Genomic DNA, 14,578 nt, shown 5'->3' with positions numbered 1-14,578 from the left:
GATGTAAGCAAAAGCAATGTGTATTCTTTTAGTTCTAATAATTCATTAGTTATCTTATCTTCCAAAATGAGTTTCATCCACACTTCATTTGCATATATTTTGTGCCTATAGCACCAGTAATGGGAGTGGACTTCCTTTTTTCACTCCCAGTTTTTTGCCAGATTGTCCAAATTAATCAATTTTTCTTCACCTTCCAATCGGCTCGATGTCTGGAATGGTGACCACTTGTGGGTGGATTCAGTGGCTTTGCATTCCATACAGCTGCGCTAGTGCCTAGCCCACTGGCTTCTTTGGCTTCCCCCTCCCCCAACTCTCCGTTCCTTTCGGGACAGAGGCAGAGAACAGACAATCTGCGGCACCATCCGTGAGACTGCAGGACCCCAAGGCACCCCAATGCTCCTCTTGGAGGTTTTTGGGGAGATGTGTCACCCTCACGCTCTTCCCCTCGCTCTACGAAGCCGAATCTGACGGGGCCGTCAGATTCTCAGTCCAATTGCCATTTTGCGGAAACCAGGAAGTCCATTTCTCTGCAGCTTTCATGGCTTGCAGACATTGATGGATCTACATCAGAACACAGGAAGTTGCCTTATAATAAGTCAAACCATTGGTCCATTCAGCTTAGTATTTTCTACACTGACTGGCAGCAGCTTTTGTGGGTTTCAGGCAGGGGACATTCACAGCCCTATTCTGAGATGCCATTAGACACTGAACCTGGGACCTTATGCATGCCAGGCAGATGCTCTGCCCTGAGCTGCTATCCTTTTCTGTCTGCTGGATGGCTTTAGGCATCTGCTCAGAAGCTTGTCACATAACAAAGGTCATGTGATGGGCCTTGCGGCTCTATGTACACCCCACACCTCTGTGCAGTTCTCCCTGCATTTAAGCCCATGTCTACAGGCCCAGCTGCAAGCTACTACAATTAGAAGCCCGCCAACCCCACACTATGAGCACTTAGGGAGGAAGACTGGTGCTGGGCTGTAGTTCAGGAGTAGAGCTTCTGTGTACATCCAAAGGGCAGAGCTGAACTAAGATCTCTAAAGCTGGTTTTATTTCCTGTCAGTGGAAAATAAAGCAGTTTGAGGCCTGGAATGCGTCTTTCTATCTATCTATCTATCTATCTATCTATCTATCTATCTAAATGTAAAAGTGGTGAAAGTGTGGGCTCCACTTTTCTCCATAACTGCTTGACCAATCGTCCTGAAATTTGGACACAACAGTGTCCTACCGAAACACAGGGATGAGCCAGGGGGTTGGAGGCAGGGGGGGTGGGATACGTCATGGATGGGACAGGGTGGGGGGAATCACAGGGATGACCCACAGCAACGTGTGGCCGGGCCAGCTAGTGTATCTACGGTATATTTATACACTCATACTTGTGCAGGTGGTACCAGTCGACAACAATGACCAGCTGGACGACTTTTATGCCAACTGTGAATATGCCATGGACATCTTTATCTACATGCGGGAGCGTGAGGTAGTGTGGGAATGAGCGCTGGGCCTTGGAGTGGTGGGTGTGGTTTTCTTACTCCACAGCTCAGCCCCCTGGAGCAAAGGAAGCTGGCCAGGATGTGCATGAGTTGAAGCTGCCAATATTGGGAGTTATACCATCAAAGGCAGTGTGCCTCTGAGTAATTCTAGTTTCTGCGGATCCAAAAAGAAGCCATAGTTGGTGCAAATTCTGGCACCACCCATGTGCCAATTGCTTTGACATTTTGCTTGGTCCTAGAACAAGGACTGTTCTTCGGTAGTCCTCTTCCCCATGGAAGTTTTGGGTGGCTGCTGGGGGTGGGCAGGGGCACCTTGCTGGCACAGCTCCTTCTCACCTATTCCCTCCTTTGCAGAAGAGATTCTTGCTCCAAGACTACATGAATTATCAGCCTGACATCAACAAAAAAATGCGGGCCATCTTGGTGGACTGGATGGTGAAAGTACAGGTGGGTGTCAGAATGGTAGAGTTGGAAGAGTTCTCCAAGAGCCCTCTAGTCATAGTTTAGGGAAGTTTTTAATATTTAATGCTGTATTGTTTTTAACACTCGATTGGGAGCCACCCAGAGTGGCTGGGGAAACTCAGCCAGATGGGCGGGGTATAAATAATAAATTATTATTATTAGTCCAACCCCCTGCAATGCTGCCTATGTAGGTGGCATCCACCCATCCAAGCAACACAATTCATGTCCCCCTGCTTGTGATTGAGCCTAGTTGGGCAAGGAAGAAAGCTGTAGGTGGACTGTTAGCAATGAAGGAAATAGGAAAAGGTCTGTTTGGGACTCAGTGATTCATTTTCCATGGAGGGAATTGCCCACAGCTGCCGTGTAGGGTGGGAACTAGTCCCATCCTCTGGCGCTCTTCCTGCAACACTGTCCGTTGACCCTGAAGTTCTTGGTCATTGGATTGGAGCACTGCAATGTGAAGCAGAAGGTGGGAGCGAGTTCAAATCCTGTCCCTGGTGGGAAATACTATACAGGGGGTAGCAGCTCAGGGGCGGAGCTGCTGCTGCTGCATACAGGGGGCCCAAACTGAAAGAAACCCCTTTCTGCCCAAGAGCCATGCTGGGTATAGACCAGCTGCCTGCTTTTGCTTTTTGCCTTTAAACATCCTGGCAGGACCAGCTTGCCTTTAAAGATAACACAGCCCTCAAGTTTCTATCCTTTAGGACTTAGGGCTTGGAAGTTTTTGGGCAATGTGTAACCTGGCTTGTTTTGCCTCCCTCTTCAGGCGAACTTTGAGCTCCTTCATGAGACACTTTACTTGGCAGTCAAGCTGTTGGACCACTTTTTGGCGAAAACAACCCCCAGGCGAAACAAACTGCAGCTCATTGGCTCCACAGCCATCTTCATTGCCTCAAAGTTTGAGGTTAGCCCAAGCAGCAAGCCATCATGATGCATGCCTTAGTCACCTCCCTTCTGAACTACTGTAGCACGCCCACTGTTGGGCTGCCTTTGAAAAGTGCTTGGAAACATCAGCTAGCCCATATTGGGGATGCGGGAGGGGGCCTTCTTGGTGGTGGCTCCTCTCAGACAACTTGGAAACTCTCTCCCTAGAGAAGCCAGACTGGCTCCTTCCTTGCTGTCCTTCCATGGGCAGGTGAAGACCTTCTTGTTCCAACAAGCTTTGGGGTACTGACTGCTTTTAAGGAAAGGACTGGCACTGTGTTGTTTGTTTTGTAGAGTTTTAATATATTTTTTTGAGTGTGTGTGTGTAGTTCTATCAATGTTTAGTTGTTTTTTAATGATTGTTTAAAGGATGTAGCAGGAACCACCCTTTCCCCATCCAATCCTTCCTCTTTCCCTGCAGGACCGCGACCCACCCCGTATAGATGAGATTCTGTACATCTGTGACTATGCATTCAGCGAGAAGAGATTCCTCTCCGCTGAAAAGATAATGTTGAAGGTGCTCAAGTATGACATTAACATCCCCATCGCTTACAGCTTCCTCCGGCAATATGCCAAGGTCAGTAGCAACACTAGGGTTTGGCCCCTGTGTTTGTGAAACGTTACCTGGGCCTTTTCTTTTCAGCTAGGCCATCATCAGAAGATCCCAGATTCAATCCCCAGTGGCATCTCCTATTGCCTGCCTGAAGCCTAGGAGAGCTGCTGCCAGTCTGTGCAGGTAGTACTGAGCTAGATAGACTGATGGTCTGGCTCGTAAGGCAGCTTCCTCTATGAGGCTCATAACAGCGACTGTTAGGTCTGCTGGGCTTTTCTCCTCCACTTTTTCAGGAAAGTTGCGGAAGCGGGTGTTGCAGCGTCTATTATGGTCTTCAAGGTCCACCTGTTTGATTTTCATGACTGTATTTTCAGTTTCTATTATTTCCAGGTAGCTTTCCAGTTCAGTCAATGTATTATTCACACGTGTGTTTTCCTCCTAGTACTTCTCTATTATTCTTTCTTTATATTTGGTTCTTGTTTTCTAGAGTTTCCACTTTGTAGGTTAGGTCACTGAATGCTTTCAGTAGTTCTGTTAGTCTCATTTTCACTTCCTTTAGTTCTCGTTTTGTTGCTGGGTCATTGTCATCTGGGGGGGTTTGTTGTGTTCTCAGTGCTGTTTGCCATCTCCCTGGTTGGTGTCATCACAGTCTCACTGATGTTTTTGGTTTGAGACCTGCTTGGTGTCCTCTTGGAGAAGGGCGTGTTGTGGTTAGGAGTTAAGGTGGTGGTAGTTCCTGGGTGTTGCTGAGCAGGTGTTGTTGACTGGTGGCTTTTACGGAGCATCTGGATTAGGCGGCCATTAGTGTTCTGTCTGGGCTGTGCTTTGAGGGCTTCTCTGGGGTTCCCATAGTCTCCTCAGCGGTGTTGCCAGGGTGGGAGGGTGCAAACGAGCAGACAGACAGACGGGTAAGCCAACAGTCAAGACAGTTCACGTAAAGAGGTTGGTAGGCAGTGGTGTGAGAGATTGATGGGGTGGGGCCAGAGGAAGGGTGTGGGGGGGTTATTCGTGGGTGCACCTGTGTGTACATGCCTGTGCCCTCATAAGCACCAAGGGGGTATTGGGGTCCAGTGGAGGGTGGGGTTATGGGTTCGTAGAAAAGAATTAAGAATTTAAGGTTGGCAAGGGTGTGTTCAGAAACAGAGCCAGACAAAGCAATATAGAGGTTAAAGATGAAAAAGGAGAGGAAAGGGGGAAGAGCAGAGGAGGGGAGGAATGGAAGTTAGGGTAAAATAAAAAGGAGAGAGAGAAAAAGAGGGAAAGAGAAGGAAAAGGAAGGAAGGAAAAGGGGGGGAAGTGACAAAGAAAGATGAAAATACTTGGTTGCAGCGGTGATTCTAGTTATGGTATGAGATAACACTGCGGAGGGGGGATTGCTAAGTGTGAAAGTGTGTGGGAAGGTATGTGTATGTAGGAAGGAAAGAGGGACCAAAAAAAGCAGACTAAACCAAAGAAGGGAGGGGAAGGAGATGAGGGATCTGAAGATGTCGAGGTTGTGATGCCTGGCATTAGTATTTGTATATCAAATGCTAAAAGTATAAAATAATGTAGAAATAAAAATATCTATAGAGCCCTTTTGAGAGGGACAAATATAATACAATATGTGTGTGTGTGTCCGTGTGAGTGTATGTATGTGTTCTCTTTAAAGAGGAGGTTGGAAGGGGAGAGAGAAAGAGACCGGGGGGGGGGAGGTAGGAAGAAGGAAAGGAAAGGGAGGGGGAAGGGCACCAGTAGCAATAGCACTGGTGTGGAGGGGGGGAATATATTTATTTTATTTTTATTTTTAGAGAGGATGGTAATAGTAGTGGGACGATGGAGGGAAGTAAGGCTCCCCCCACAAAAACAGACTAACTAAGATACTAAAAGGGACTTTAAAAAAACACAATTCTGTACCCCCCCTTTTCCCCAAAAAATAGAAATGAGGGTGAAAAATAGAAAATGAGATTAAAAATAAAAAACCAAATGCAGAAAATAGGGGAAAATAAATTAGAGAGGGGCAAATTGTCTGGGTTGGAGTGGCGATCCCAGGGAGCGGCCTGCAATCGATCAGACCTCTCTTCTGGGCACCACCATTTTTATTTTTAAAGGAAGGGTTTGAGGTAGAAATAAAGATAAAGATATTTTTTAAATAAAAATTGAGGGGGTGGGAAAAGGGGGGGGAGAAAAAAGGGGGGTTGGGAGGTAGGCTTCAGTCGGGCCTGGGTTTGGCTGCGTGTTCCTTCGCAGCCTCCCTTGCCTTCCCGGCGCTCTCCTCTTCTTTCTTCGCTGGCAGCGGTGGTGGTGGTAGCAAGGTCGGGGCTCCTCTCTCCCTTCCTCCCCCCCCCCCCCCGGTTGTCGCTTTGGCTCTGGGTCCCTCCGGCCTCGGAGCTCCGCTGGGTTGTTTGGGGGGGGGGAAGGGAGGCTGTGGCGCCCCCAGATTTCCTCTGGTGTCGGTGGAGGCAGAAGCAATGGGGCCTGGGCTCCTTTCTCTCCTTCCCCTCCTGTTTCCATGCTGGCTCTGAGGTCCTGGGTGGCCGGGTGCCCTTGGTCCTGGCTCGGTCAAGGTCACTGGGGGGGGGCGGAGGTTTGCTCTGGGCGCCCCCGGTTCCTCTCTGGTATCAGTGCTGGCAGCGGCAGTTCCAGGAGCCAGCCAGGTAGTGTTGTAGGTTCTGGCTGGCTTCAGGAGCTGCCCGCTGCCGTGGCGTCTGCCATGCTGCCTTCTGAGCCCCCCTTTGGTGAATCACCCCTCCTTCCATGGGTGGGATGTTTTAGTCCCTCCTTTTGAAAAATAATTGTGGGTTTTAGGTTTTGTTGGCTTCACGCTGGTTTTAAGGTACCGGTGAGTCACTTTGAGTTACTTTTCTTACAAAGTAAAAATAAGGTGACAAGTTTAACTAATAATAATAATAATGGCCTTAGTTTTGTCTTGGGCTGTTTCTTTCTGTCTTGGATCAGGGTGCTAGAATCTGGGAGGGAAAGGAATTGGGATTCTATGGCTGCTAGAGCTGGCAGGTCTTGTTCCTTGGGCGCACAGGCTGGAGAGATCCAGCTCAGGCAGCCTCCTAGTTGGGGGCACATGAAGGGTTGGCTAAGCCCCACAGGTTGCTGTGAATCTAGGCTATAGAGGCCATAGCTCAGTAGTGGAGCGTCTGCTTTGCATGCAGAAGTCCCCAGGTTCAATCCCCACTAGCATCAAGTAGGGTAAGTGTAAGCAGTACAGTGTAAGCAGTAATCAGTTAGATTGACTGAGGATCCAACTTGGCATAAGGCAGTTTCCTCTTCCATGTCTCATAACAGTGACAGCTACCAAAGGCACATTTGACAGTCCCTTCTGACTCTGTGTCAGGCCTCTTCTCACAATGGCTTCCTCCTTCTCGTTCTCCATTTCTGCAGTATGCACACATCAACATGGAGACACTGACGCTGGCTCGCTTCATCTGTGAGCTCACCCTGCAGGATTATGACTTTGCACAGGAAATCGCCTCTCAGCTGGCTTCCGCCTGCCTCCTTTTGGCGCTCAAGATGAAGAAGCTTGGGGGCTGGGTGAGTGGGTGGCCTTGGAGCAGTGGCAGGGAGGGCAGGGCCTTGCAGCTGGTGGCTCCTGAACCTGGCAGAGAGGCTGAGGCCCTCGAAGCAGGGCTCCCTTTGGGTGGAGCAGCCAGAACCAAGTCACAAAGCTGCTAGGGGAGCCTCCGGTTGTGTGAATCCTCAGGCATATCAGGGTATACTCACTCTCTCCCAACAGGATCCCATACTAGAACATTGCAGTGGCTACAAAGCTCAAGAGCTTTATCCTCTGGTGAAGAAACTTAACTTCATGCTGACCTACAGGCACGATGAAAAACTCAAATCTGTGCGCAGCAAGTACTCCCACCGGTAGAGCTTTTTCTTACTCCCCCTTGAGCTGCAAAATAATGTGCTTAAGCAGAATCCTTACTTGGCTACTCTCAGTGCTGGCAACACCACAGTCATACATTCTTGTTTGATAAAACTAGTTTCTCGCTTCGCTTGCCAGCATATCATGCTCTGCGAATTCTCCATTTTCTTTTGGGCTTAACATTCGTACTACACATTCAGGACAGGAGATAATAACTCCCTAAGGTGTCTGGAAGCAGCCACCACCAAGAAGGCCCTCTCCCACACCCCCACCAAGCGTCCCTGGGAGGGTGGTGGGATGGAGAGAAGGGCCCCCTCCGAATATCTCAAAGCCCAGACAGGTTCATAGAAGGGAATACAGTCTTTCAAATAGCCAGGAGCTAAGCTGTGAAATACTGGAGCTGGCTCAGTAACATACTCAAAAATGTGGCTGTAAAAAAAAGGCTTGGAAGGTAAAGTTCCTTCCAAATTCTAAAGCTCGAACTTCACGTTTTGAGTGTTGAAACTGCTGCTGTGAGGTGGGGCCTCCTAACAGTGTTCTACTTATCTATCTATCTACCTTACAGGGTCTTCTTTGAGGTAGCCAAGATACCCCCCATGGACATGCTGAAGCTGGAGGAAGCCTTGCAGAGCTAGCTCTTCCTTGGCAGGACCCAATGAAGTGCCTTGGAAGATATTGTGCTAAGGTGCTGCAATGCTGCTTGACTGTAGATAGACATGTACCATTATCCCTAGAGAACCCCTCCTCTCTCTTTGTAACATAAATTGTTGTTGTTGTTTAGCAATATGAAAAATATATTTTAAAAATGTGTGGTGGGTAGTGGGGGAAAATAAAACACATTACTTTTGTTAGATGGTTTTATAAAGACAAAGTTAATAAAGTATATTCAACTGCACCTTGTTAGCAGCCTTCTGTGGGCTTGTGGCACCCCTTTCCTCAGCAGAGACCAATGGGTGGTCCCATATTTGGGGAGAGGGGACATGCATGCAGTGTGTCCCTTCAGTTGAATGGGACCAGGTGCTGGAAAATATATTTTGGGGAGCTCTCATCCTCCCTTCCCTTCTGGCCAGGCTGCTTGGACCTGATGAGAGTGGGGAGTCTAAAGGGCTACAGGTCCCCCGATGAGCCTCTCAGCACAAGACACTTCCTGCTATTTTGCCTGTCTTCCTTCTGGGCTGCTGTGCAGCTCCATCAACAAGAAAAGAGCCTGTGGCCTGTCCTGCTTCTCCCTGCAACTGATGGGGCCTGGCCTCACCTGTCCACTCAGGGCAGCATGTCCCTGATCACCTGCATAGCCTGGTGGGATTGCAGAGAAACTATTGACTGGGGATCTTGCTGTCTTCTAGCTGCTGTGGAACTGCAGTTCCCTTCGGCCTCAATAGCCATGCTCTCAACATCTGCAGTGTTTTGAGGCCTGGGACAATTTAGCAAAGGAGCCAATTATTTGGAAGCAGGCTGGTCTCTCCTTGACTACAGGTATCTAAGTACAGGCTAGGCCAGGGGTAAGCAATCTAAGGCCCGGGGGCCAGATGCGGCCCAATCGCCTTCTAAATCTGGCCCGTGGACGGTCTGGGAATCAGCGTGTTTTTACATGAATAGAATGTGTCCTTTTATTTAAAATGCATCTCTGGGTTATTTGTGGGGCATAGGAATTCGTTCATTTTTATTTTTATTTTCAAAATATAGTCCGGCCCACCACATGGTCTGAGGGACAGTGGACCAGCCCCCGGCTGAAAAAGGTTGCTAGGCAGTCAATTGCTGATGCTGTTCCAGTGCCTTCCTTTCCCAATGTCAGCAGCCCAGGGGTGGGGGTGAGGGCAGCACCAGCCTTTCCCAACCTTTCCATGTTCTTTGTGGGGTGGAGGCCAACAGCACACTGTGCAGGGTAAAAAGGCACCCCCAAAAACCTGCAGATCAGACCCATTTTCGAGTTTGTAGTCCATGGTGTCTGAATCGATGGGCTGAAATTCAAGTTGCTTTTGCCCTGCTTCAGAAGTGTGGGATACTAGCATTACCCAGCTATTTCCAAGCCACAGCAAAACCTTCTTCCCAAAGCGGCAATGTCAGTATAATGGCACTTCTCCCTGCCACAGAACCCTCCACATGCAGAAAATGCCCCATAGCCAGTGGCTGTCTGGAGACAGCTCTCTGTATTCCTGTGTCAGCAGTACTATTTTCTTTCATTGCAAGCAGCTATCCAACAGGTAAAGCTCTTGCTCATAGGTAAGACCAGGCACCCCCAAACTGTGGCCCTCCAGGTGTTTTGGCCTACAACTCCCATGATCCCTAGCTAACAGGACCAGTGGTCAGGGAAGATGGGGATTGTAGTCCAAAACATCTGGAGGGCCGAAGTTTGGGGATGCCTGGGTAAGACAGTACCAAGCGATGGTCTGCCTCTAAGGTTATCTACGAAGGGTCCCAAAAGTGTGGAGGGGGGAGCTGTCATATACAGAGAATTGGTCTGGGCAATATCTAAAGGAAGCAAGCAAACGGTTTCTGGAGTACTTCTTCCATGACAGGAGTGGGCAGCATGTGGTGCTGCACATAGACCTCCCATAATCCCTGACCTGTTGGCATCCATCTGTTTTGGGAGAAATGGAGTTTGCCTTTAGGGGTGAAGTCAAATTTAACAGCACCTGCTATGGCTGTAGAAACCAATATGGGAGAGACCTGTTTTGTTGCTGTTGTGGTCATAGGAACATAAGTAGAGTCTGCTAGATCAGGCCATTGGCTCATCTAGTCCAGCATCCTGTTCTCACTGGGAAACCTGTAAAGCAGGATTTGTGCACAAGAGCACTTTCTCCCTACCTGAAGTTTCTGGAAACTTGGAAGCACCACTGCTTCTGACTGCGGGGGCAGAGCATGGCCATTCTGGCTTGAAGCCATTGATAGCACTCTCCTCCTCCAGTCCTCTTATGAACCACCCAAGTTGGTGGCCATCGCTGCCCCCTGTGGGAGCGAGTTCCAGAGTTTTAACTAAGAATGGATTTTTAAAGGTATCCTAAATCTTCCAACACCCAGCTTCACTGAATGCCCGTGAGTCCAGCCACATCTGGTGACCAGTGTCCTTAGGATATATGTAGTTACAGTGGTGCCTTGCTTTACGAATGCCCTGCTTAACTAAATTTCCGCTTAACGAAAGGTTTTTTCGAGCGGAGGTTGCCTCGCTTAACGAATGGTTTTTCTCCTGGCCGCAACTTGCTGGACGAATTTTGTCCCTTATTTTTTTCCTGGGTTTTCCCGCCTTTTCCCCCCGTTTTTTTTTTTAACGGAAAAACGGCCCAATACCCAGGGGGCATTGTATCTGGGGCTTTAGAAAGCCTCCCCAATGCACCCTGGGCTCACTTCTCGAGGGCAGTTCCAGGATTGACTTCAAGGAGAGAGAGAGAGAGGAGAAAAACTTTTTGGAGGATTTCTACAGTGTGCAGTACAAGGTCTCCAGCTTTTCAGCACTTAAGGTAAGTTTATTTCAACTTTACATAACTTTTCATAACTTTTTAAAACTTTTTAAAACTTTTTAAAAACTTTCTTTAAAAAACTTTTTATAAACTTTCTTTAAAAAACTTTTTAATGTTTTTAGTGCCTTTTTAGCTCTGCTTGGTTGCATGGGGGTTTGGTGCCAAAAAACTGCCTTTTTAGGTCTGCTTTGGTTGCCTAGGGGGTTTTTTTTGTAAAAAATGTGCTTTTCTCAGATTGCCTTCAAATGTTTTCTATTCCTTCCCTTTTTCCTCAGGTTCAGACTGACTTGGGTGACTTCTCCACATTCAGTTTGAATATTTTTGAAAGGTGTTCATCTACAGTCAGTTAAGTTTCTTTGCACTTCTTAAAAACTGCTTGGGTGGGGTTGATTTTTTTTTTTAGCATGAAAAAGGTGTTCCTTTAAGACTGCCTTCTAAGATTTCCTATTCCTTCCCATTTTTCTTAGGTTCAGACTGACTAGGGTGACTTCTCCACGTGCAGTGGAAGATTGAAGATTTTTGAAAGGTGCCCAACATCTTGCATTGAGGTGAGTTTCTTTGCACTTTTCTTAATTTTTTCATAAAAATTTTTTCTAAGGTTTTCAGTGTCTTTCTTTAAGTTTTTAAAACTGTCTTCTTTTTTCCCACTGTAGGAACATGGGTCCCAAACAAGCAGCGGCCGAGAAGAGGACCAAGGAAAAGATCACCATAGAGGTGAAGAAGGAGATCTTCAGAAAGTATGATGATGGCATGCTGGTGACAGACCTCGCCAGGGAGTACGGGAGGAATCTATCCACCATCGGGACCATCCTGAAGACCAGGGAGAAGATTCTTGCGATGGATGCAGCCAAGGGAGTCACCAGGATCATGCCCAACCGGCCAGCTGTTCTTGAGGAGGTCGAGAAGTTGCTTCTCATCTGGATGCAGGAGAAGCAGCGTGCAGGGGACACAGTGACTGAGGCTGTCATTTGCGAGAAGGCCAAGGCCTTGCACACAGACCTCATCCAGCAAAAGGCAGGATCCTCAGACGCAGAACCAGAAGTCTTCAAGGCGAGCAGAGGCTGGTTTGAAAGGTTCAAAACCAGATCCGGAGTTCACAGCGTGGTCAGGCATGGAGAGGCGGCCAGTTCGGATGCTCCTGCAGCTGAGAAGTTTGCTCCGGAGTTCCTTCAGGTCGTGGCTGAACAGGGCTACCTTCCACAGCAGGTCTTCAACTGTGACGAGACCGGGCTGTTTTGGAAGAGGGTGCCCAAAAGGACCTTCCTCACTCAAGAGGAGGCCAAGCTGCCTGGCCACAAGCCCATGAAGGACCGTCTGACCCTCCTCTTCTGTGCCAGCGGTGACCTGAAGATCAAGCCCATGCTGGTGTACCAGTCAGAGAACCCACAGGCCTTCAAGAAACACAAGATCGACAAAGGCAAGCTGAGAGTGCTGTGGCGATCCAACAGTAAGGCTTGGGTCACACGCGTACTCTTTGTGGAGTGGGTCAATCTGGTTTTTGGCCCTGCTGTCAAGCAGTACCTGCTGGACAAGGACCTGCCACTGAAGGCCGTGCTGTCTGATGGACAATGCTCCTGCTCATCCTCCAGGCCTTGAAGACGACTTGCTGCCAGACTTCCGCTTCATCAAGATCATGTTCCTGCCGCCTAACACCACCCCACTTCTGCAGCCAATGGATCAGCAGGTCATCACCAACGCTCTACACCAAGGAGCTTTTCAGGCGCTGCTTCGAGGTGACCGATACCACCAACCTCACCCTGCACGATTTCTGGAAGAACTACTTCGACATCGCCAGCTGCGTGAGGATGATCGTCACGGCCTGGGACGGGGTCAGCCAGAGAGTCCTGAACTCTGCTTGGCGCAAGCTGTGGCCAGACTGTGTGGCAAAAAGAGACACTGCTGCTTCTGCGCCTGCACCAGAGACAACAGTGCTGGAGGACATTGTTTCATTGGGGAGGGACATTGGCCTTGAGGTCACAGCGGTGGACGTTTGCGAGCTGCTGGAGGAGCACGACCAAGACCAGGAGCTGAGCACCCAGAAGCTGGTCGAACTGCAAGCAGAGGCTGCGCAGGAGGAGACCCAGACCCCTTTGGAAGAGGAAGAGGCGGAAGTTGAGGAGCACGTGTCCTCCACGGAACTGAAGGACATCTGTCGACAGTGGGAAAGCGTGCAGAGGTTTGCACGCCAAACACCACCCAGACAAGAGCCTGGCACCCCTGGTCTCCGAGCTGCGCCCCCTGCCCCAAAGAGAGTTGCCTCCTCACAGGGACCTGGGAAGCAACCCTGGCCAGCCCCAGGGGTACCATTCTCCTGGGGAGCTTGTAGCCAGGGCTGCTGCAACAAAACAGCTGTGCAAGCCTTTTGGAGGCAGAGACATGAGGGCATCAGAGGAGGAAGGGAAGGAAAGGGAAGGAAAGAGGGACAGAGAGCAGAGTTGCCTGTGGCAACCCTGACTATCATTCAAGGTACCCCATGATGCCATGGCACACTGGCTGAAAACCACTGGCCAGGAAGCTGATCTGGTATGATTAAATTTTAGCACTTGATGGACCCAGGGATTAAAGAGGTTTGGCACACACAAACTTACAACACTAGGCTTGTAGCACTTTATTCCCTTATGCTTTTGAGAATGCCTCCTTCCCGCTGAAAAGTGGACTAAGACTCTCCACCAATGTTTCCTGTTACTTTCCAGGGGCAAAAAAAGCCAGCAAGCCTGCCTGGATCACCATCTTTGTTTGTTGTAACGTAGTAGTCTAAGGAAATACAGTACCATGCTTCTGCAGGTTACCCAGCTCCTCTGCAGAACTGGTGACTGGTGCCATCTAGTGGACATTTGAGAGCTTTTGCAATCCTTAGGTGACTGCTCCCAATGTGCTGAAGGCCTTTCTCTACCCAGAGAGTCCAGCTGTTGCCGTGGAGAGCAAGGAAGTATTTGCAACCCTGCCCCCCAGAGCCTGGGTGTTGGTGCTGACCTTTAAAGCCCTAAATGGCCTCGGCCCAGTATACTGGCAGGAGCCTCTCCACCTCCATCGTTCAGCTCAGACACTGAGGTCCTCCTCTGAGGGTCTCCTGCTGGTTCACCCACTGTGAGAAGCAAAATCACAGGAAACCAGGCATAGGGCCTTCTCAGTAGTGGCGCCCTCGCTGTGTAACGCGCTCCCTTCAAATGTCAAGGAGATAAAGAATTACATCTGAAGGCAGTCCTGTATCAGGAGGTTTTTAATGCTTGATGCTTTTATTATTATTTTTATTATGTATTTAGATATGCTGTAAGCTGCCCAGAATGGTTGAGGAAACACAACCAGATGGGCATGGTATTATTATTATTATTATTAATATAAGCTGAGGGGCAGCATTTGGAAGATTCTGTTGGAATCCTGGAAGCAAAGACCCACGTTTGGAGCAAACACCCTTTGGTGAGAGAACCCCAGCAGAGATCTAACATTATAAAACATGCAGCATGGAAAAACATGGGAATACAGGATGTCCCCTTTTAAAACCTCTTTCCAGCCTTTTCCACTACCCTAGCAGACAAGAGACCACACATTTGTTAAGTCATAAAATGGTTTACTTTGCCAAGGGTCAGATTCAGGTGCTTTTCCATACAGCAGTCAGAAAAAAAGTTGCACAGGCAGTTAAAATGTTGCTTAGTTACAAAACGGTAAAAGTTCCTGAACTATTGCTATAGTAGAGAAAAAACTCCATTGTGGACTGAAACAAAAGAGGCTGGTTAAAGCCATGAATTGCAGGACACTGACTAGATTATTCTTAGAGCTCACTTCCAACCCCACAGTCCTTTGATTCTATGACCTCAGGAGGTTATGGACTTCTTTTCGT

General features: G+C 48.7%; 1 protein-coding gene across 1 annotated transcript in view; it reads left to right on the top strand.

Annotated features, from left to right (window-relative positions):
* LOC118084258 (G2/mitotic-specific cyclin-B3) overlaps positions 1 to 8,177 on the top strand; it is a 30,545-nt gene extending 22,368 nt beyond the window's left edge. Inside the window, exons 7-13 of the mRNA XM_060270305.2 lie at positions 1,382 to 1,474; positions 1,842 to 1,934; positions 2,716 to 2,853; positions 3,295 to 3,450; positions 6,799 to 6,948; positions 7,151 to 7,281; positions 7,848 to 8,177. Of these exons, the coding sequence (XP_060126288.2) occupies positions 1,382 to 1,474; positions 1,842 to 1,934; positions 2,716 to 2,853; positions 3,295 to 3,450; positions 6,799 to 6,948; positions 7,151 to 7,281; positions 7,848 to 7,917 (831 nt within the window). The 3' untranslated portion in view covers positions 7,918 to 8,177. The remainder of the gene's footprint in view (positions 1 to 1,381; positions 1,475 to 1,841; positions 1,935 to 2,715; positions 2,854 to 3,294; positions 3,451 to 6,798; positions 6,949 to 7,150; positions 7,282 to 7,847) is intronic.
* The last annotated feature ends 6,401 nt before the right edge of the window (positions 8,178 to 14,578 follow it).

This window comes from Zootoca vivipara, chromosome Z2, assembly GCF_965207765.1.
Source record: "Zootoca vivipara chromosome Z2, rZooViv2.hap1.1, whole genome shotgun sequence".
NCBI lineage: Eukaryota > Metazoa > Chordata > Lepidosauria > Squamata > Lacertidae > Zootoca > Zootoca vivipara.
This window is presented reverse-complemented; position numbering and strand designations above follow the sequence as displayed.